Source organism: Myotis nattereri (assembly GCF_964212035.1).
Source record: "Myotis nattereri genome assembly, chromosome: 2".
NCBI classification, from domain to species: Eukaryota; Metazoa; Chordata; class Mammalia; order Chiroptera; family Vespertilionidae; genus Myotis; species Myotis nattereri.
The window spans coordinates 121,909,304-121,930,128 of NC_138076.1; the positions used below are offsets into that span (position 1 = coordinate 121,909,304).

The window sequence follows — 20,825 nt, forward strand, 5'->3', positions numbered from 1 at the left end:
CTCTCTGATATTGGGCTCTTTCCTGCCAAACATGCTATTTTTCCTGGGCTGGGTTGGAATAGAAACATCTGAGACTGCTTCCTCCTCCTCCATGCCCATTGCCCGCCCTCCAAAGAAGGAATGAACCCTCTCCGTGAAGGGCGTGGCTCAATGACTCCAAACAACTGCAAGGTAGTATATCCCCTGCTGCTTGCCCTACCAGGGGCTCTGCCACTAGGTTCCCACGCCCTGAAGTACTCAAGCCATTCTCTCTTAATTGAGTTTCTAGACCCCTTCTCCTGGGACTCCTAGATCTTAACTGACCGCCTCTCTGCTCTTGAAAATCCAGCTTTAAAATACCTAGCATTTACTGCGTGCTGACTATATGCCAGATACCTTGCCATGCATCATCTCACTGAACTCTCCCAACCACCCTAAGAGGTAAGTGGTATTGTGAGCCCCATTTTACAGATAAGTAAACTGGGATTTGAATTGCTCTGTCTTATGTTCTTAGCTGCTCCACATTCTAGTGCTTCCTTGAAGTCGTTCTGAATTGGGCTCATAGCCCAGGGCACTCCTTTACCACCTCCTCACCTCTCTTCCTTTCTAACCTAGAAGGGAGAATCTGTGGAAATCTTCTGGTGCTCAGTCCTCTGTCCTTGGAGTGTTAAGGTCATGCTGACTGTGCACTTCAGCCTCCTTCATCCCCATCGTTTCTGCCCTGGGAGTGAACAGAGTGCACCTGGGTCTAGGACCAATGCTGAAGCCGCCAGCACCAGGGTGGGGAGGGGTGAGGGGGTACCATGCTCTCCCTGTGGCAATCTGGGGGCACATCGTCCAGACTGCAGTGCTCAAATGTGTGGAGAACAGGGGAAATGAGAGGAGGTGCTTGTACAAGGACTGTAGGTTATGAGTGAGGTGAGGTTGTTCTCCTTTTTTAAAATTTCTTTTTGTGTTTTAACAATAAGTAAAACAGAGAAATGAAAAGCCCATCCAAGGCTTTTTTCTCACGTGTGCTCATCCTAGTCTGCACGTTGCCTTTCTCATCTGCCTCTCGGGTCTATTGTCGGTGTCGTATCACTTGCCCTTTGTTTTGCTTGTGGATGTTCCTGGTCTCCCCATGTGTATGTCTCACCCTTGGCCTGGGCACAGTGCCTTCTTATGGAATCGCTGCCTTGGGACTTAGACAGCGCCCCTCCCCCCATCACGCCAGAGCTGAGGACACTGAGGCACAGGGAAGGGGAGTTCCTGGTCTAAGTGAGGTGGTGCAAAGCCCCAGCTTCATCAGGACTTCTACCTCGTTCTGCACTTGACCGGCTGTGAGACCTTGGGCAAGGAACCTTTCTCGGGTCCTCGGTCTCCTCTGTTCAATAGAGGGCCGCTGCACGCCTTGGCTCGCTTCCAGCCATGACATTCTGAGGTTCTAAATGAACAGACGCTTCTCTTTGCTCCCGCTGGCACCTGTCCTTGCCGGAGACAACAACACATGCCAGTCTTCCCTCAGACACAGCTGTCTTCCCCGTTTTGCTTTTTAATTGTCACAAAAGAAATCTCTGAAAATCTCCTTTCTTAAGCTGTTCCAAGGCCCCTGAGAGGCAGTGACGTCTTCAAGGATGCCTGGTGTGATTAAATCACTCTTGCTATAGATCAAGATTGTTTCCTCTTTTTTTTATTTTATAAAACAAATTTAAACCCTTTTTTCATACATCAGAAACACTTATTGGAATTATAAATTATGTTCATGGTCATAGTATTGGTTAAAAGTAAAGTAAATTCATAGTATTGGTTAAATGAATAAGTAAAGATGCCCTTTCGGAGGAGAAAAGCAAGACAAGAAAAGCACAGGAGATGGTGAAAAATCTCTAGGCCTGCGAAGAGAAGTGATTCTCTGGGAAAGAGAGAAATATATATAGCCACAAAACTCAAACAGGAAGTTTTCGGTTAATGAAACAAGAATTTCTTTCCCAGAAAATTGTTCAAAACTCTACATTAATGAAGGCTGACCGAACAGAGATACCCAGACATTCCTTGTGGTATATTTCACTTTGCTGTTCTGAAAGTGTTATCTTTAGTTATGTCTATTTCTTTAAATAATAAAGTCTAGAGCTTTTTTATCCCTAAAAATGTCATCTGGGTCATCTCTCTCCTCAGTCTGATTGCTCTGACATGTTTACCTAATTTTCCTGGAGTCCGAAAACAGCCTCATGCACAGGGTGGACGGGCAGGAAAGAAAGGCCAGGCCTTCTCAACCCTTGACGACAAGCCAAGTTCTCTCAAGGAGCTGGCCCTGAGCAGCCTGCTTCCTGTGGCTGGGAAGCGGGAGCCAGCTGTTCACGCCCCAGCCTCACGTTCACTTCCTGTGCCTAAAAACACCTCCCTTTGGTTATCTGACTCCAGTGTAGAAGCTGCAACAGATGCTTGGCTCAGATCTTCACCCTGCCATTTACCAGACCTGGGATAAGTCATCCATCAGCTCTGATCCTCAGTCTTTGTTTCTAACATGGGAATAGCAATGACATTTTATAAGCGTTTAGTGAGAACGACATAATACTTGTGTCGCACCTAAGCAAGTGCTCAATAAATGACAGCTTGTATTCTCCTTCCCTCTCCCAAGGGTGAGGGACACAAAATACAACTAGTGGGAGGAATTCTCCGATCACCTCCAAACGCCGCTGACAGGAAGCTGTCTGTCCTCACTAGCAGCTCTTTGAAGGTGGGCCCCGACCTAGCCTCACTCACACGGGGTAGCCCTCTGCTCAGCACCATAGTTTCCTAAGCACCCTCTGGTGGCAGCCTGGGCCTCACGAGGAGACCAGTTGTAGAGGAAGGCTCAAGGCCTGGGAGGGAAGATACACAAGGAAATTGGCTGGACAAGTACTTGACTCCGAACATGAGTTTCACAGCCCAGCTGAGGAAAGTCCTCTGAACAAAAGGTCAAACATCATGACAAGACAAAGCTTTCCGAACACTTGCTGGAAGTAGTGTGGGTGCCCACTGCAAGGCATCACAGTGTTTTGACATCTCTTGTTTTTGTGCCTACTGAGTCTGGCAGGGAAGACACAGCTGGAGCAAAAGGCATGGGAGGTGAAGTGACAGGCCACACAGTTCCCTGGGGGACAGATTTCACTAGCTCTCGGATCAAATTCAGCCATCTTGTGTGGCACCCGCAGGTAAGGAGCCCAGCCAAGGTGGACTCTGCTTAACTACACGAGATCCTCAGAAGACTGGCGAGCACATTTGCTCAAAAAGCCCAAATAAGAAGGAGCAGCCCCTCCCCTAGCTCTGCTGTGTCCCACACCAGACAGAGTCCTCAGTCTCCAGAGTCCCACGTGGGCCAAGCAGGCAGGCGCCTCACTCCAGGGCAGGGCATGGAAAGGTTTACAGCCCTGGGTCAGGTCCCATGATCCCAACGCTTGCAAAGGCTTCTGGGAACTAACCACTGGCCTGCCCCCAGCAAACCCTCACCCCAGGGCTTGGGAGGGAAGCTGAGGCTTCTCTGTGCCTCTAGGGACTGGGAGCACACAATTCTGCAGCCCCAGAACGACCCACCCCCTCCTACTGGTGGGTGGGCAAGTTTCCCAGCAGCCTCTTAGCTTGGACGTGACAAACAGAGTAGGCACTGACACCAAAGCTCCCAAGCCCAGCGGTTTGAAGACTAAACTGTATTGACTGAGAATTTAATTGCTCCATAAAGGCTGAGTAAACATGGAGGGTCTATTGATCAGGCCTCAGGCAGGCTGTGGAGAGAGGGAAGTTCCCGGATGCACAGGGCAGTGCCAGCTAACACAGGGCTCCCCCTGACAGCCATCCTTGGAAGGGTGTCCCTTCCTCAGGGGCCTCAGCCTCTGCCGCTCACACTCTTCGGGCTGGTTAGCAGGTGACAGACAAGAGGGGTGGAGGCACCAGGAGGTTCTGGTTAGGGCAGGAGGCTTTCTCAATGAATGTGTGCAGTCAGTGGGACATGCAGGCCACCGTATCCTTATTTTTTAACGGGGGCACATGAAAAACCCAGTACAGAGAAAAATAAAACCCCAGAAGCTTGTGCACTAACATATTGACAGTGGTTAACTCTATCTGACTGGATTCAATTTTTATTTTCTTTATGTTCCTGTATTTTCCACATATCCAACAACTAGCAAGTGTGTAACTTGTAATCAGAGAAAATAAATGTTATTTAGGATTTAATGAAATGTCTCAAAGAACTTCTCCTATGCTATTCAATAAAAAACTCCTAGCAGCAGCTCTGTGCAAAGAGGTTACGTTTTGGAGTTAGACCTGGGCTCACCTTCCAGCTCCAGACTGATTCTCAGTGGTCCCTCTATCAAGGTACCGAATTTCTCTCCTTCCCAGATTCCCTTATCTGTCAATGGGAGTAGCAGTATCTCACAGAATTCGGTGAGACAAAATATTGAGCGTGCTCAGTGCAACAACTCTGGCATGTCCAATAAATATTGTGTTGAATAAATGTGAGTCTCTCTTCCATCCTGGAGCAGGACAGGGTGGTTGAGAAGGAAGGACCAAATATTGGGGGTGAGTCAGTTCGTCTGCTGGGGCCCAGAATGCCATCATCCACACTCCTATCCTATCCCCTCCTCGTCCCCGAGGCTGCGGGTTGTTCTGTTTCCTCCCTAGCACCTCCTCTCTCTGACCTCCACCCTTCCAGCCTCCCGAAATTGCCCTCATAGAAGCCAGTCTTCCTCATCTTGCCTCATTGCCACCCATGGAGACAAATGGGCTAGATGCCGGGAGGCAGCTGGCAGCACCAGGGTCGTTGTTCCAAATGTCACCGAGAGCCTGAGAGGGAGCGCCCCCCCCCCCCTGTAAAAAGTAGGGCTGCAATTACTAGTCTATTCAATTCCCCAGAATAAAGCCTTGCCGTCAGCTAGCAGCGGGAAGGGGGATGAAAGAGGCTGGCACGGCCTGCTGCCCCCTGGCTGGCTCTGGGCCCAGTTCTCACCTGAGGGCCTATTACCCTAGTAAGCATAAGCTGTTGCCTAGGGATGTGTGTGCCTAAGCACAATGGAGCCCATGATAACTCTGTGCCAGCCCCATAACTGTTCCATTGTACCCAGGACACAATGCCTACCATTCAGCCTCCCCTTTGTGAGACAGCAGCTGCCGGACTTGCTCTTCCCACTTCTGGAAGCATCACCTCCTGGCAGGCTCCAGGTCCCCAGAGAGATTTCTCCTGAGCCCATCCCCCAAAGGCTGCTCTACAGGTGGCGGGGGAGGCTGTGCTAGTACACACTAACAGGCTGGAGCAACCCCCTCTTTGGAAGGAAGTGAGGATCTATCTGGGGCCCTGGGGCTCTCCCCTGGGCTGAGGGTTTGCCTCAGGCGGCAGCAGCAGCTCCTCTCTACCCGAGGATCAGCTGTGGGTGATAGGCTTACACAGATCAGCTGCCACTGCAGCCCCAGGGCATGAGCCCAGTGGCTCATGGAAAGGGATTCTTGCTCAGTCCCACAGCTTGGGGTGGGTGCAGGGAGGGGACAGGTACCCCCTCACACTTGTGCTGGCCTTGGTCACCACTGGCATCAGAGTACAGAGGAAGAAGGTGAGGGGGTCTCTGTGGCCAGCTCTGAGGTCACACAAGAAAGGCCCCAATGACACTAGATCTGATGATTGGTTTGGATTCCTTATATTGGTGCCCTCTGTAGAGATCAACTGGCTAATTCCTAGAAATTCTCGGAGGAGCTTGAGGCTGGCTGATCCGGTGGGAAACCAGACTGACCAGTGGGGAGGAGCCTGGCTTGTCTTGGAGGCTTGTGACCCGCCCACCCTGAGCTCGCCCTCAGCCTGTTCTCTGACCTCTACTTCCTTGTAGAGAAACTCAAGGGGTGGTGGTGGGAGGGGGGGGGGAAGCTTGAGCTACACTGGAGGCGGGACGAATTCAGAGCTGTGAAGGAGTCATGGATAGGGTTGGGAGCAGGGATGTTGGGAGTCTGATGGGAGAAAATTTATCTCAGGATGCAATTCTCCCAAGAATCCAAGAATAGACAGATTGACTGACACATACATTGTTAGAAAACATTGAGGTAGCCTTCTTCCAGAGAAGCCAAGAAACTGTCATCAGAGAGACAGACAGACAGACAGACAGACAGACAGAAACACACTCTAGGAAACTACAAACCAGACAGACAGGACAACTTGGAATACCTGGGAACGGAGACAGACAACAGCTGGACCAACTTGGCTGCAAGCCTCCCTGCCCCACCCCAAGGGGAGGGCTGCCACAGGCAGCACTTACAAGCACCTCCCTGAACCTTCCACCTCCCTCCCTCCCTCCTTAGAGCACCTCCACCCAACCTTGGGGCCTGCCCTTCAATAGTTTCCTACCATCCCACCCCAAATCTTGGAAAAGAACCCGATTCCCTTGGAGCCCAGGTCCCATAGGGGCAGCACCCTTCCCCACCTCCACATACACCGGCCTCTCTCCCACCCCTTCCTACCAGGAGCCAGACTGCAGGGTGGGTCCAGCAGAAGAGTGTTAGCACGTGAAAGAGTGGGAGGGGTGAGTGTGAGAGAGAGGAAGGACCAAGGAAAACTCAAGGGAAGATTTCTGTTGCTGGGGCCCCTGGCACTGACTTTGTGAGGGTATGAAGTTACCCATCCTCACCAATGCCTGGTGCTCAGGGAGCAGCAATTGCCTGTCCACCGAAATGAGTTGGACTGAGGGGGTGGGAGGCAGACTACACAGCTTTCCTTGCTTCTCCTTCGCTGTCAGGGAGGACATTTTTTAGGAAGAAAACACAGCCACGTGTCTGAACAGTGACAGCTCATGGAAGGAGCCAGGGCTCCCTATCTCTTTCCTCCCAGACCACCCTCACACCACTCACTCTCTGTCCTCTCTCCTTTCTCTCCACTTTCTCATTCTCCCATTTCTCTTCTTCCTTCCAGTTTCCAGGTGAGCCATTTCCCATTTGGAGGCATCGTGATGTCCCGCTAGATGGGGAGCTCCTTGTGTCCCGGCACAGAACATGGCACAGAGACCACCCAGGGCATGGCATAGGGCCTGGTCCTTCCCTTTGCCTTCCGTCCTCTAACATGGTCGGCTGCAGGGAACACATGCCTCCTGAAGCCCCAGACTGAAGGGTCTGGAGGTGTTACTGTGGCCCTACTGCCATAGTTCCCTCCTCAGAGTCCTGCCTCATGCCCAGCCCCCTCTAACTTCTTTAAGGGAAATGAGTAGTAACACCTTCCAGGGGGTCATTTTCTGTCCTTAGCTGGACAGCCATCAGCTCTGATTATCATCTAGTTATTTTCCAAGGAAGAAAGGGAACGATTATGGGATTGTTAAATCTTAAACCTGGAAGTGGCGAGCAGGGAGTCAAACACCGTAAGTGTGCATCTGGGCGTCAATACTTCCTGGCTGTGTGACTGTGGGCCAGTCCCTTGAGTCTCTGAGCTCACTCGCCTCTCAGGTAAGACAGCGGTTATAAATCTGCCTGGTCTTGTTCTCCTAAGCAGGCAAGAAGCTCAGTGAGGTTACATGTAAATGCCATTTTCTAGACAGACCAACCCCTTCATTATACTGATGTGGAAACTGAAGCCCAGGGGAGTTGCCCAAATTCATTCTGACAACAGGAGACTATACATGGGGGAAATTTTTGTCCCAAGTCGAAGGATCATGACTGAGTGAAGTAAAGAACAAGAGAAATGTGCAGAACTGTGAGACAGAAAAATTGGTGGAAAAGAGAAGGAAATGAAGTGGGATAAGGACAGAGACTGACAGCACACACATCAAGATGAGAGGGAGTGGAAACTGATGTGAGTGGAAAAGATGGGAATGGAGGAGCAGCAGGGCAGCCAGATAGATGAATGTGGGAGGAGAAAGATGAAAGCATGATGGAGAGAGAACACTGGGGAAGGAGACAGGAAGAAAGAGTGAGTATGACTAACCCAAAACAAGATGAAGGAGAAAGCCTGGGACAGTGACACCAAATCTTGACTTTTCACTACTCCCCGTCCTTCCCAAGCTGTCAGCTAACTCATCAAAGGTTGAAAAATCCCTGAAATTAAAGTCAGTCATCTTGTCGTCGTTATGGAAGGAGAAAAATCAGGAAGACAAATGGAAATATTTGATATAAGAGGAAAGATGGGCACTCTCATTGGTTGAGCAACTCCTAGGTGCCAGCATCCTACTGTGCTCTGTAATTACAACCACATTCATTTCCCTTGATGTTTAAAAATGTATTTTACACGGGTCATTTAGAGGGGAGCAGTAGAGGAAAGGGCATAATGACCTCAAAAGTTGGGAATGGCTCATCTGGGGTCCAGAGGAAGCAAAGAGAAATGGAAGTATGAGGAAGGAGGTAAAAACAAACAAGTAACAGCACAAGACTCAAGGAAGAGGCCAAATGGTGCAGTGGTGTGTGCTTTGCTCCGAGGGGAAGGACTGTGGGGTGGGGAGGGGAGGACCATCCACCAATGACTTCCCACCTTTGGGAGGCCGGGTCTGCGCAGGAGGGCTTCTGCTCGGCATCGGCGGCTGGGCAGCAGAACTGGTGCAGCACGGTCTCATTCCTGAGGGCAGAGCAGAGGAAGAAGGTCAGAGCTTGGCCTGGACAGGCTGGGCCCAGCAGGGCTCTCTCACCCCAAGGCCTTTCTGCCCTGAAACCTTGCCCCTGTGTCACTGAGGTTGCCAGCACAGCTCCAGGGAAGGAAGTGCAGCACGGATGCTCTGCCATCGAGGCTCCATTCAAATACCACCTCCTGCTTGCAGTGCCCCTGACTTCCTGCCAAGGGAACTCTTCCTACTTCTGCACCCCCATCCCCTCAGTAGGCTCCTCCAGTTGTATGAGCCATTTGTTTCCTCTGTCTTTTATCATTATCATAGTTCTTTATAACCCTGTTCCCCACTAAGGTCCGGCAAGGCAGAACTAGTCTACCCACCTATGATGCACAGAATTGCATACAGTAAACATTTTAAAGCTGATCATATGCAAAGGTACAAAGCACTCACACAGAGATCTTAGTGTTGCCAGCTGAAAATCCAAGGTATGGTGCTTGATGGATTTGTTTGACACGGATGGAAAAGCAATCCAGGAGCAGAGACCTGGGCTCCAGCGCCAGCTAGCCAGCTGTGTGACACCTAGTTCACCTCTTCTGGGTCTCAGTTTATTCATTGGTGAAATGAGGGAGTTGAACTAGAGAAGTGGTTCTCAACCCTGGCTGCTTATTAGAATCACCAGGGCATTTAAAATCAACCCCTGCATGGGCCCTATCCCCAAGGACTGACTCACTTGGTCTGGCCTGGCTCGGGGCGGGGAGGGGGGGGGGCGGGGCAGGAGGGTGGGGGGCACCAGGACTTGTTATAGGTTCCCAGGTAATTCAGCCAGAATTGAGAGCAATTAGACTACCTAATTTCCAAGGTCCCTTCCGCCTCTAAAATGTTGTGATTCTAATATCCACTTTGAGCCAACTTGGGATTTAATATTGAAATTACTTTTTCATAAGTAATGCTGTGCATTGCCTTCTCTCTCTTAGCAAGCAGTCGCTGTACTGGGCAATATGGAGTCAGAGAATGTCAGATCTGGAAGGGCCCCCAAAGATCACCTGAAAGGGATTTTGAAACTTCTTTAGCTTCAGGACACGTTGTCCAAACCCATTCTGTACTGGAAGCTGCTAAATCTGGCTATCCTCAAGGAAGAAAATAATGTTGAAGCCTACCTTAGACAAAAATAAATTCCAGAGAGACTGCATGTTTAAATGAGAAAATAAAACAAGGGGAAATAAAGAAGGAACCTTAGGAATATAGCCTATGTGTTAAGGAGGCTTAAAACAAAACAGGAAACTGAAAAGCCAGTCAGAAAAAGATAAACATATCTGACTACACAAAATAAAAACATCTAGTATGAAGAAAGATACCCTATTAAATCAAAAGAAAAATGACAGAATGGGAAAATATATACTTTGAACTCCCACAAATTCATAGTGCAAAGACAAACCCAGTTAAAAAAAAAAATTGGCAAAGGATATGAATTCCGGTTGACACAAGAGAAAATCCAAAGAGCTGGTGAATATATGGAAAGATGCTCCACCTTATAGAAAACAGGCCAATGCAAATTAAGGGAACACAGAGAAGCCATTTCCCATCCCCCAGACTGGCAAACATAAAAAATCCTCTGACCCAGCAATCCCACCTCTGGAATTTTATACCCTAGATAAGCAAGTACCAATTTATGAAGGTCTTTGTACAAAATGTTGTGACAGCCTTATTTTTACAGGACTGGGGGTGGGGGGTGAGGGGAAGAGAAATAAAACCACTAGAAATAACCCGAATCCCAATCAATCAGAAAATGGTGGCTGAGTAAACTGCGATAGCTTCATCCATACTATGGAATTATGTGCTGTATCTCTTGGCCTGGTGTGATTTCCACAATATATGGCTAAATGAGAAACGAACGTTGCAGAGAAATTATATAGTTTTGTAAAATAAATATTAACCTGTCTCCCCCAAATGTAAATTCTATACATTGTACTATATTCATATATGTGTGCATACATAACTAAGCTATTAACATTGGTTACCTCAGCAAGATTAGAATGGGGAAAAAAGAGTGTAGGTATAAAAAGGAAAAGGAAAAAAACAGTGTAATGTTAATTGAAAATGTTAAATATACTTATGCTATTACAATATGTGCCGTGCCAGCACAGCCAAGGGTTCGGTGAACCTGAGGAGGGGCGGTGAAGGATTAAAGAAAAGACAGACAAGACAGACAAGAGAATATAGCTGGGGCTTGGCTGATATCCCATGCCTGGATGAGAACACAGAAAAATCCCAGCCAGCAAGCTGAGGCTTTATTTTATAGTCAGAGAAAAACAAGGTAGTGGTTAATATAGTTACAATGTTCTTGTGAGTTTCACTTGTTTTGGCAGCACTTGCTGCATCTCCCACAGCCCATTAGCTACCTACAAGGAACTAGGGAGGGCTGTGAGGTTAAGCTTAATTACACTAAGAGGGCTCTGCCCTCCAAGCTGGGACTTGTTTGTGGCCCTGCCACAGGTCAGTCCAAGGCTTAACCCTATAGCCGCTCCCTACACTATAAATACATTAAAATTGAATATGTACCTGAACAAGGACCAGCAAGTGTTAGAAACCAACACAAATATTAATGTCACTCCAGAATGAAGCAGGGGCAATTTTATGTTGGATTTTTATTAATTTAATAGATTAGTGATTATAGATTATGAATAATCTATAAATTACAGATTGATATTTATCATAACTAATATAGCTTTTTTTAAAGGGCAATGAAGCAATAATTGAATTTGACCCCTCATTTTACAATTGAGAAGGCTTAGGCCTAGAGTTGGGGAAGTGATTGTCTAGACATTCCCTGACCAAAGTTCAATCTTCCAGTCAACCCTACCATTCCCAACCAGCCCAGACATTCAGGGGCAAATCAGAGCCTTTAGAGAATTGTCTTGTGATAACCCCTGAGGGCCACCTGGCATGAGAAAAGGGGGAAGGAGGAAGGAGGAGACAGGGCAGATGGGCTCAGAGGCCAAACAATGGAGGGGTAGACCCAGGTGTGTAGCTAATGCAGAGAACCTACCTCTTCACCCCAGTTCCTACCACTAATTGCACCTCTGCCCCAGAACAGGTTCAGAAATCTGGCAAAAGCCTGTGAGACCTAGGCAGAGAGGCACAGTTTGTTCACCACAGTTTGTTCACCACCCGCCACACTCCCATTTCAGGAAAGAGAGCGCATGCAGACACCGTCACAAGCTGTTTGATCCTGACCATTTCTGAGAGGCATCCTCCCAGGCTGGGAGCTGCTCCTCAGACCAGGCACTGAGGCAGGCTCCAGATGGTTTTTCCAGGTCCCCAGACTCAGCTGTGTTGGCCCATGCAATGGGTGACATAAGCCTGGATGTCCCCAAGTCTGTCCACACCTCAGGCTTGGGAGGGCGGTGCTATTGGGGTTATACTCTCTTTTGCGGTTCATGCTAATGGGGCTCCTCAGGACAGTCCAGCTGAGAGGAGAAGCTTGCCTTCATCCCTTCTCCAGTTTCTCCTCTATCCACCTCCTGTCCCATGAGCCTCCTAAGCCTGGACGTGGAACCTCCCTTTTTGCCTTCACTTGGGGTTTCATTCATGATGAATTATAAGTCCTATTCTGCCCACCTCTGACCAGTCTGGCCACCTCTCCTGCCCAAGGTCATGGTCAAGTGCCCTGACCTAGGCAAGTCTTAGCTTAAGTTGGCTGAATACTGCTTTAAGCCTCCCAGACTCTCCTTCCCTCCATCCTAAAGAAGAAACTTAACAAAGCGACCCAAAGAATTAATTGCCATTAAAAACAAAAATTGGAGCCCTGACCAGTGTGGCTCAGTTGGTTGGAATATCATCCTGTGTACCCAAAGGTTGAGGGTTAGATTACCAGTCAGGGCACATACCTAGCTTGGAGGTTCCATCCCCAGTCAGGGCGAGTACAGGAGGCAACATTGACATTTCTAACTGAGAAAAACATCAGACCAAACCAAATTAAGGACACTGTACAAAATATCTGACCAATACTCCTCAAAACTGTCAAGTTAATGAAAACCATAAAGAGCTACAAACTGTCACAGACCAGAGAAAAGTAAGGAGACATGACAATTGTCATGTGGTACCCTGGATGCAATCCTGGAACAAGAAAAGGATATTAGTGACAAAATTAATAAGAACAAAGTCTAGAGTTTGTAGATAGATAAATAGATGATAAAGGTGGGGCAGCAAAATGCTAATAATTGTATATTTTTTCTGTATTTTTATGGATTTCAAAGAGGGAGGGAGAGGGAGAGAGAGATAGAAATATCAATGAGGAGAGAATATCATTGTTTGTCTGGGCACGCCGTCCCCATTGCGAATCGAGCCCACAACCCGGGCATGTGCCCTGACCTGGAATCAAACCGAGACCTTCTGGTTCATAGGTCAAGGCTCAACCACTGAGCCACACTGGCGGGACTAATAATTGTATTTTACCACTTTATAATGTTTACTATATGGCACATATAATTCTAAGCACTTTCCATGTATTGAGTTAATTCTCACAAAACATCCAACAAAACATTCTCATCACTATGCAGATGAGGAAAGTGAGGCATAGTGAGTTTGTGAACTGCTGATGAAATATTATACATTCAATATATGCTTCATTTCTTATAACAACTCTTAGGGTATGTTTTATAGTCTCCCGCCCCCCCCCCCTTTTTTTTTACAATTGAGAAAACCAAGACTCAGAGGAGGTAAGTGACTTGCCCAAGGTCACACAACTGGTTAGTAGGAGAGCCTAAAGCCCAGTCAGGCTTTGGAATCATATAACCCTCAGCTCACCCCTGAGTATGAGATTGGGAAGGGCTTTCTCAGAGGCCCCATGTCCCACTGTTCTGGAAGCATCATCGACATTGTAGTCTGTGGGGTTCACAGCCTAAGGCTGTGGCCCTTGGGAATTCTGGAGCTGGAGGGGAGCCAAGGATTTAGGCAATGGAAGAGCCCCTCTGAAGAAGGAACACGACCCATTCTGAGTTCTTGGCTCTTGAAATTCCGAAGGAGGGAAGTTTGTGGTATCCAGGCCAAAAGCTTGTTTCTTGGATTCTTAATCCCAGGGCCCACGCTTTTAGGCAGAATCCCGTCCTTCCTGGTTTTAGCAATCTCAAGTGCTCCAAACTGATGAATATTGAGGGATAGCTGGATTGTAGGCGGATGTGATGAAACCTAAATGTGGGGCAGCCCAGACCCACCAAGGGGAAAGTGATGTGTGTTCTACCCCTGGTTATGCTGGGGGTGGGGCTGGGGAGGAGAGGAGTAAAGCGAGAAGCAGCTGGCTGAGGGAACTTCAGGCATCACCCAAGTAAGATGGGGTTAAGGGTCCTCAAAGAAGGCATTGTGGACCTGAAGGCAGAGAACCTCGGGCTCAGCTAGAAAAGGACCCTTTTTCTCAACTAGGAAGCTGTGAAGAGAGTGGTGGTGCTGCGGAGACCTGCAGGGCTGGAAGGGGAAGAAAACAGTGCTGTAAGGAGCTGATTACAGCTTGCCAGGGACAGTCGGAAACTATGGGGGCTGCACACCTATAACTCCCACATCTATATTTAGTCTGAGGCTCAGGATTCCACTGCAAGGCCATGAGAACAGTTGAGTTGTTTAGAGGAACTGATGATGTGTGCAGTCCTGCCTGGGTGAAGCTGGCAGAGGGATGGAGAAGGGAATTCCCTGGAGAAGAATCAAGGAGGAAAAGCCAGGGACCTAGTGAGGCAACTCTGAATGAAAAAAAACAACAACAAACCCTCCCCTTCACCAAGGAGAAGAAGGCAGATCAACCCCCAGTCTTTGAAAGGAAGCAGTCAGGGAATGTCTCTACAGGCGCTGTCTTGAACTCCAGTAAAAGGGAGAAACCTAAAATCATTTCCAGTCACCTCCCAACCCCCATTCATCCTGGTACCACCATCACTAGTGCTGGGAGAGCCTGAAGACTGAGTTCCTTTCCCCCCAACTTTCTCTTAATTTTTTCACCTCCTCAAAGAAGCCTTTTCTAGCTAAACATGATGAATAGGAGGAAAAGATACCCTCATTCCCTCAGAAATCACTCCTATTACAGGGGATGAGTGAAGGTGTGGGGAGAGGGTAAATCTACAAAACAACGTTGAAAAACAAGAACAACTTGTAGGACACACTGTGTGCTTTCAAGATTTACAATGAAGCTACCAAAATTAAGACAGTTTGGTGTTGGCATAAGGACAGACATGCAGAGTGATTGAATCAAATAGAGGGGCTGGAAATAGAAAAAAAAAAACAAACTTCTATTGGTTCTTGGTAAAAGTACCAAGATAATTGAAAGGAAAATGATAACCTTTTTAACAGATAGTGCTGAAATAATTGGGTCTCCATAGGGGGGAAAAAAGTACTTTAACCCATGCCTTGCCCCATGTATAAAAATTAATACAAAATAGATTATAGATTAAAAAAACAGATAACCCAGCTAGTGTGGCTCAGTGGTTGAGCATCAACCTATGAAACAGGAAGTCATGGTTGGATTCTCCAATTCCCTGGCAGATCGGGTTCAAACCCCAGTAGGGGGTGTGCAGGAGGGGCAGCCCATCAATGATTCTCTCTCCTCATTGATGTTTGTATCTCTTTCCCTCTCCCTTCCTCTCTCTAAAATCAACAAAAAAACAACCATACAAATAAAATTATAAAACTGCTAAAAAAAAAAACACATGTAATAAAATCTGGGACTTTTGAATATGCAGAGATTTCCTAGGTAGGAAATGAAAAGCACAAACCATAAAAGAAAAAAATCCATAAATTAGGCTTCATCAAAAATTTTAAAAATTTTCTTTCTGAAAGACACTATTAAGAAAAATAAACAATTCTTTCTTAAATTTCATTTTTCAATTATTGTTGACATTCACTATTATTTTACACTAGAGGCCCAGGGTCTCTTAGCCTGGCCTGCACCCCTCACAATCCAGGGCCCCTCAGGGGATGTTGGACTGCCAGTTTCAGCCTGATCCCTGAAGGCCAGGTTGAGGGACCCCACTGGTGCACAAATCCACGTACCGGGCCTCTAGGATGCATATAAGATCTTTGGTTAATCTCTTCCTCTCCTCCTCCCTCCCCACTTGCCCCTGAGATTCATCAGTCTGTTCCATGTTTCCATGCCTGTGCATCGAGCGTCTGACCCCTGGTGGTCAGTGCACATCATAGCTACCAGCCAAATGGTCAAATGGTCACTTGGGCTTTTATATCTATAGATGACCTAAAGACTCAAGTAAACATTTCTCCAAAGAAGACATACACATGATCAACGGGTATATGAAAATATGCTCAAAGTCACTGCTCATCAGGGCAATGCAAATCAAAACCACAGTGAGATATTATCTCATATCTATTAGGATGACTATTATGAAAATAAGCAAATAAAAGACAACAAGTGTTGGCAAGGATGTGGAGAAATTGGAACCCTTGTACACTGTTGCTGGGAATGCAAAATGGTGCTATGGAAAACAGTATGATGGTTCTTCAAAAATTAAAAATAGAACTACCATATGATCCAGAAATCCCACTTCTGAGTATTTATTTAAAAAAACTGAAATAAGGATCTCGAAAAGATATTAGCATCCCAGGATCATTGCACCACTGTTCACAATAGCCAAGATTCACAAACAACCTAAATGTCCATTGATGGATGAATTAATTTTAAAAAAGTATATGCATTCAATAGAATATTATTCAGCCTTAAAAATGGAAATTCTCCAATATGTCATCATATGGATAAAATTTGAAGACATACTAAGCAAAATAAACCAGTCACAGAAGGACAAATACTACATTATCCTACTGATATGAAGTATCTAAAATAGTCATACTCATAGAATCAAAGACTAGTATGCCGGTTACCAGGGGCTAGGGGAGAGGAGAAAATGGGAAACTGCTAATCAATGGGCATAAACTTTCAGCTATGCAAGACGAAGTTCTCGAGATCTGCTGTACAACATTGTATCTGTAGTTAACAATACTGTATTGTACACTTAAAGTTTGTTAAGAGGGAAGATCTTGTGTTAAGTGTTCCCACCACAATAAAATAAAATTAAATTAAATTAAGAAGTTAAACATCAATGCTTTGGTTTGAATATTTTTTTCTTGAGTTGTATGACTGAAATGAGTGGTTCCCACCTTGTGAGCACCTGAGCCCTGCCAGGAGAGTAGGAGTGAGAAGTAGCTGGTTCTGAGTTAATACAAGGAGTGCACAAACATTTATGCACACCCAGCACTGTCTGTAAATTAGTGATATATCCTGCACACATAAGGATGTTGTATTCTAAATGGATGCAGAAGAATTAGTATCAACAAAATAAAGATTGATGTTATAAAACAACAACATTAATTGGTAAATGGATAAAATTGTAGTACATCTAGACAATGGAATACTAGTGAGCAATAAAAAGGGATGAGCTACACATGCATGCATCAACATGGATGAATTTCAAAAGCGTTATACTAAGTGAAGGAAACTAGACACAAAAGTCTACACACTGTATGGTTCCATTTAGAGAACATTCTAAAATAGAAAAAAACTATAGTGATAGAAAGCAGATCAGTTTTATTGGTATAAGGGAGGGTCAAACTACAAAAGGGAAGAAGGGTCAATTGGGGTGATGGAAAGTTTCTATCACTTGATTGAGATAATGGTTACACAACTGTAGACATTTGTCAAAACTTATCAAACTATACACTTAAAATGGGTAAATTTTATTATATATAACTAGAAGCCCGGTGCATGAAAATTCATGCACTGGATTGGGGGGGGGGGGGGTCCCTCAGCCCAGCCTGCCCCCTCTCACAGTCTGGGAGCCCTCAGGGGCGTGAGGTGACCCAGTGATCAGGGGAAGGCAAAGCCCCCGTAACACCTCTGCTACTGCCATTGCCAGCAGTGCAAGCCTCAGCCAGCCCTGGCTACTTGAGCCTCAGGCGGCCCTGGGCAGCGGGGCAGCCGCCATCTGAGGCTTCCCTGCACTTTGGGCGGCCCTGGGCAGCTGCCATCCAAGGCTTGCCTGCGCCTCAGGTGGCCCTGTGTGGATGGGGGTCTGAGGGTGGTTCCGGGTGCATTGTGTGCCTGCCCCCCCTCCCCCCCAGCCCCCCCCCCCCCAAGGCAGGGCTGAAAGGACTGGGGACTCCGGTGGGGTTGAGGGGACTGGGCGCTGCCATTTTGTGATGGTGTGACAGTCAATTTGCATACTCCCTCTTTATTAGATAGGATTGTATCTTAATATAACTGACATTTTTAAAAGACCAAAATCTTTTTCTTCCCCTTCTCACTTCTTGATACTCCAAGAGGCTTTAGAATAATCTCTTTCCTAACTTCCCTCCTCCCATTTCTCCCCAGATCACCTAATTATTAACCCCCCTCCAAGCAGCAGGGGAAAACACTGTATTTTCCCTTCCTTCCAACTGCTAGATCCGATTTTCAGAGACCAGATGGCTTATAACTGAGCCAAAGGAGTCCAGGAGGCCAGAAACTAGGACAATGAGAAAATCAGGGGTTGAGATGGTTGAATGGGAAAAATGTGGACCAGGCCCTGGAAGTGCAGTAGCAACAGTGCTGATGAGATGGGGACCCCGCCCCACTCCACCACTGCTGGCCCTCAGGAGTGTTGGGTCAGTCTTGGTAAATGGGGCTCTTATTCCTGCCTGGTTTCTTTCACTGAGCTGTGGGGACTCAGTAAGACTTTGAATGTGCAACTGCCTTGGGAGAAACATAATCAACCTTGCATAGATGCAAAATCTTATCATGCCTATAACTGATATTATTAGTCTTTGCCACCATGGAACTCAGCAGAGACCTCCCAGGATGTCATCTTGAAGTCCTTCTCTCTGGTCCCCACCCCCTCCTCCAGGCAGGCCTGGGGGCTGTGAGGGTAGATTTCCTTTGCTCATTGGTAGAATCTGCCACTGCACGGTCTTCTACGGAAAGTTTTAGAAAGACCTTAACAAGGCTGGTGATTACAGCTGTTCCAGCAACCCGGAGCAAAAGGTAACAGAAAATATCATCCTGGTGGTATCCAGGTCTGGGAGGACAACCCGGCTCAGTGTTCATTGTTCAGTCCTGACAAAGTCTGAAATCTCCACGGGGACCTCGCACTCACCTGGATTTGCTTCTTTCATTCTCTGCTCACTTTCTTTTGGGAGAGTTTTATAGGTCACATAGTCCATGCCCCCAAGGAATAGAAGGTTACGGACTACTAGAGAGAGTTCCTGCCTCTCCTTTCCAGAGAGCCTTTCCCTGAAAACACGCTGCAGGCTCTTCAGATGTTCATATGAAGAGAAGGCCTTTGGTCTTGTGGTACCCAGTGTTTCTCTCCTGTGTTCTCAGGAGCCCCACTGCCCAGGGGTGGCCCCAGGAGACACTCTGAGATTAGAGGAAAGTGGAGAGGGAGGGCAGGGCATAGAACCTTACACTACAACCCACGCAGCTCTGATTTGGTCTGTTTTACCTACTAGGGATGCGCCTTAGGTTTAACTTGGGGATAAAAGTTTCCTTGTTGTTTTTTGTGGTTTTTTTTTTGTTGTTTAAAAACAACAACAACAACAACAAAACAGCTGGGAAAGGATTCTTCTAACCCAAAGCCCTGCTACTGCAGCTACTGCAGCTACTGCAGCTCCCTAGATCTCAGCCAATCACAGCTCCTCTTGGGGAGTAGCTGCTGGCCGCCCTTTGGGTAGTGGTGCCTTGCCCTCTCTTTCTCATTGCCTGGAGGAAGACCCCTTAGGTACTCCTACCTAACTCCTCTGCACAAATTCTGCCTTGGTTTCCTTGTCTGTAAAATGGGGTTAGTAACAGAACTTTACAGTATTGTTTTGAGGATGAAATGAGTTAAAACATGTAAAGCACTTAATAGAACTTGGCACATAGTAAATGCTTAATAAATGTCAGCTGTTATTCATATCTTATTTCTGCCAGTCTTGCCTCTGTCCCTTTGATCTCAGGGAAGAGGTGTTCCCTCTTCTCCAAGCCCCATCCAGTCTCTCCTGCTCTTCGTCCTTTGTCCCCTACTGTCTTCAGTGCTGTCATTCTCCTAGGCCTTTTCTCTTCAGCATATAAATATGCTCAGATCTCTCATCCTAAACTACTGTTTTTCCCTACAACTCTTCCCTTCGTTCTTCAACCAGCCTTTCAGGAAGAGCTGTCTGTGTCCAGGGATTTCTTTCATCTCAATCTCCTGCCAACTTGCTGGCATACAGTTCTTCCCCCAGAACTCTCACTGGGGAGGTCTCCAAGGATCTAGTTGCCCAACCCAGTGGAATTTGTCAGTTCCTAATTGACTTTTCTTAGTTATTGATTGGCCAAACCTTCCTTCTTGTAACCCTCCTCCCTTGACTTCCAGAGAAGTGCTCTGCCTGCTCCTCCTTGTTTTCATGGTGAGGAGGAAATCAGCCACTGCGCTGAGAGGAGCCCAAACAAGTCCACAGAGAGGTCCATGTGGAAGGAACAAACAACCACCACCAGCTCACCAGCCATTTGATGACGATCCTGAAAACGAATCTTCCAGCCTTAGTCAAGCCTCTCCAACTGATGCCACGTGGGCAGAAAAGAACTGTCCCTAACAAGCAGATTTCTAAGCAAAACAGATACTTACTGATGTATAAGTTCCGGGATGGTTGGAAGACACTAAGTTGGGGTGCTTTATTATGCATCTCATAGTGGATGATAGTTGTGGGCCTGTCTCCCCATCTAGACTATAAGCTGCTTCAGGGAGAGACATCTCTGCATCAGATATTGATTGACACCTATAACCCCTGTGAGGTAGGTATCAATGTTGCCATTATTCCCTTTTTACAGATAAGAAAATTGAGGCTGAGGGAAAGGAAGTGGCTCTATTCAAACTGCAAACAGTGGGCCCCATCCCTTTTTCACAATTCCTTAAGAAGGCGCCAAGGCACCCTTTCCCCACAGAAAAGATCATCTCTCCTCCTTAGTGTCTCCACACAGAGCTCAGAAGACAATGAACACTCCATAATTGCTTGCTTGTCCAATGATTTACTGAGCACACTTACTGTCTACCAGGAACTTGACATACAGCAACTATAACACAAGAGTTACATTTTACAGATGAGTAGTGAAATTTAGTAACACGGTCAAAGGCACACTGCTAAGTAGAGGCTGAGGTAGGAATTGAACCCAGGCCTGGTCCCAGCCCCCACATTATTCTACACCCACAGAAGAGGCTCTGATGTGCAGTGGGCCAAATAAGAGGCCTGGGTTCAAATTCTAGAGAGATCTAGCTGTGCGGTTTGGGGCTGGTCACTTGAGCTCTCTGAGCCTATTCCCTTCCCTATGAAGTCCACTACCTCACTGCGCTGCTT

The 20,825-nt window shown here is 47.0% G+C and overlaps 1 protein-coding gene across 1 annotated transcript in view; it reads right to left on the minus strand.

Moving 5' to 3' along the window:
- Positions 1–20,825, minus strand: part of IQSEC3 (IQ motif and Sec7 domain ArfGEF 3) — a 107,199-nt gene that overhangs the window by 64,244 nt on the left and 22,130 nt on the right. Inside the window, exon 2 of the mRNA XM_081083663.1 lies at positions 8,420–8,503. Within this exon, the coding sequence (XP_080939789.1) occupies positions 8,420–8,503 (84 nt within the window). The remainder of the gene's footprint in view (positions 1–8,419; positions 8,504–20,825) is intronic.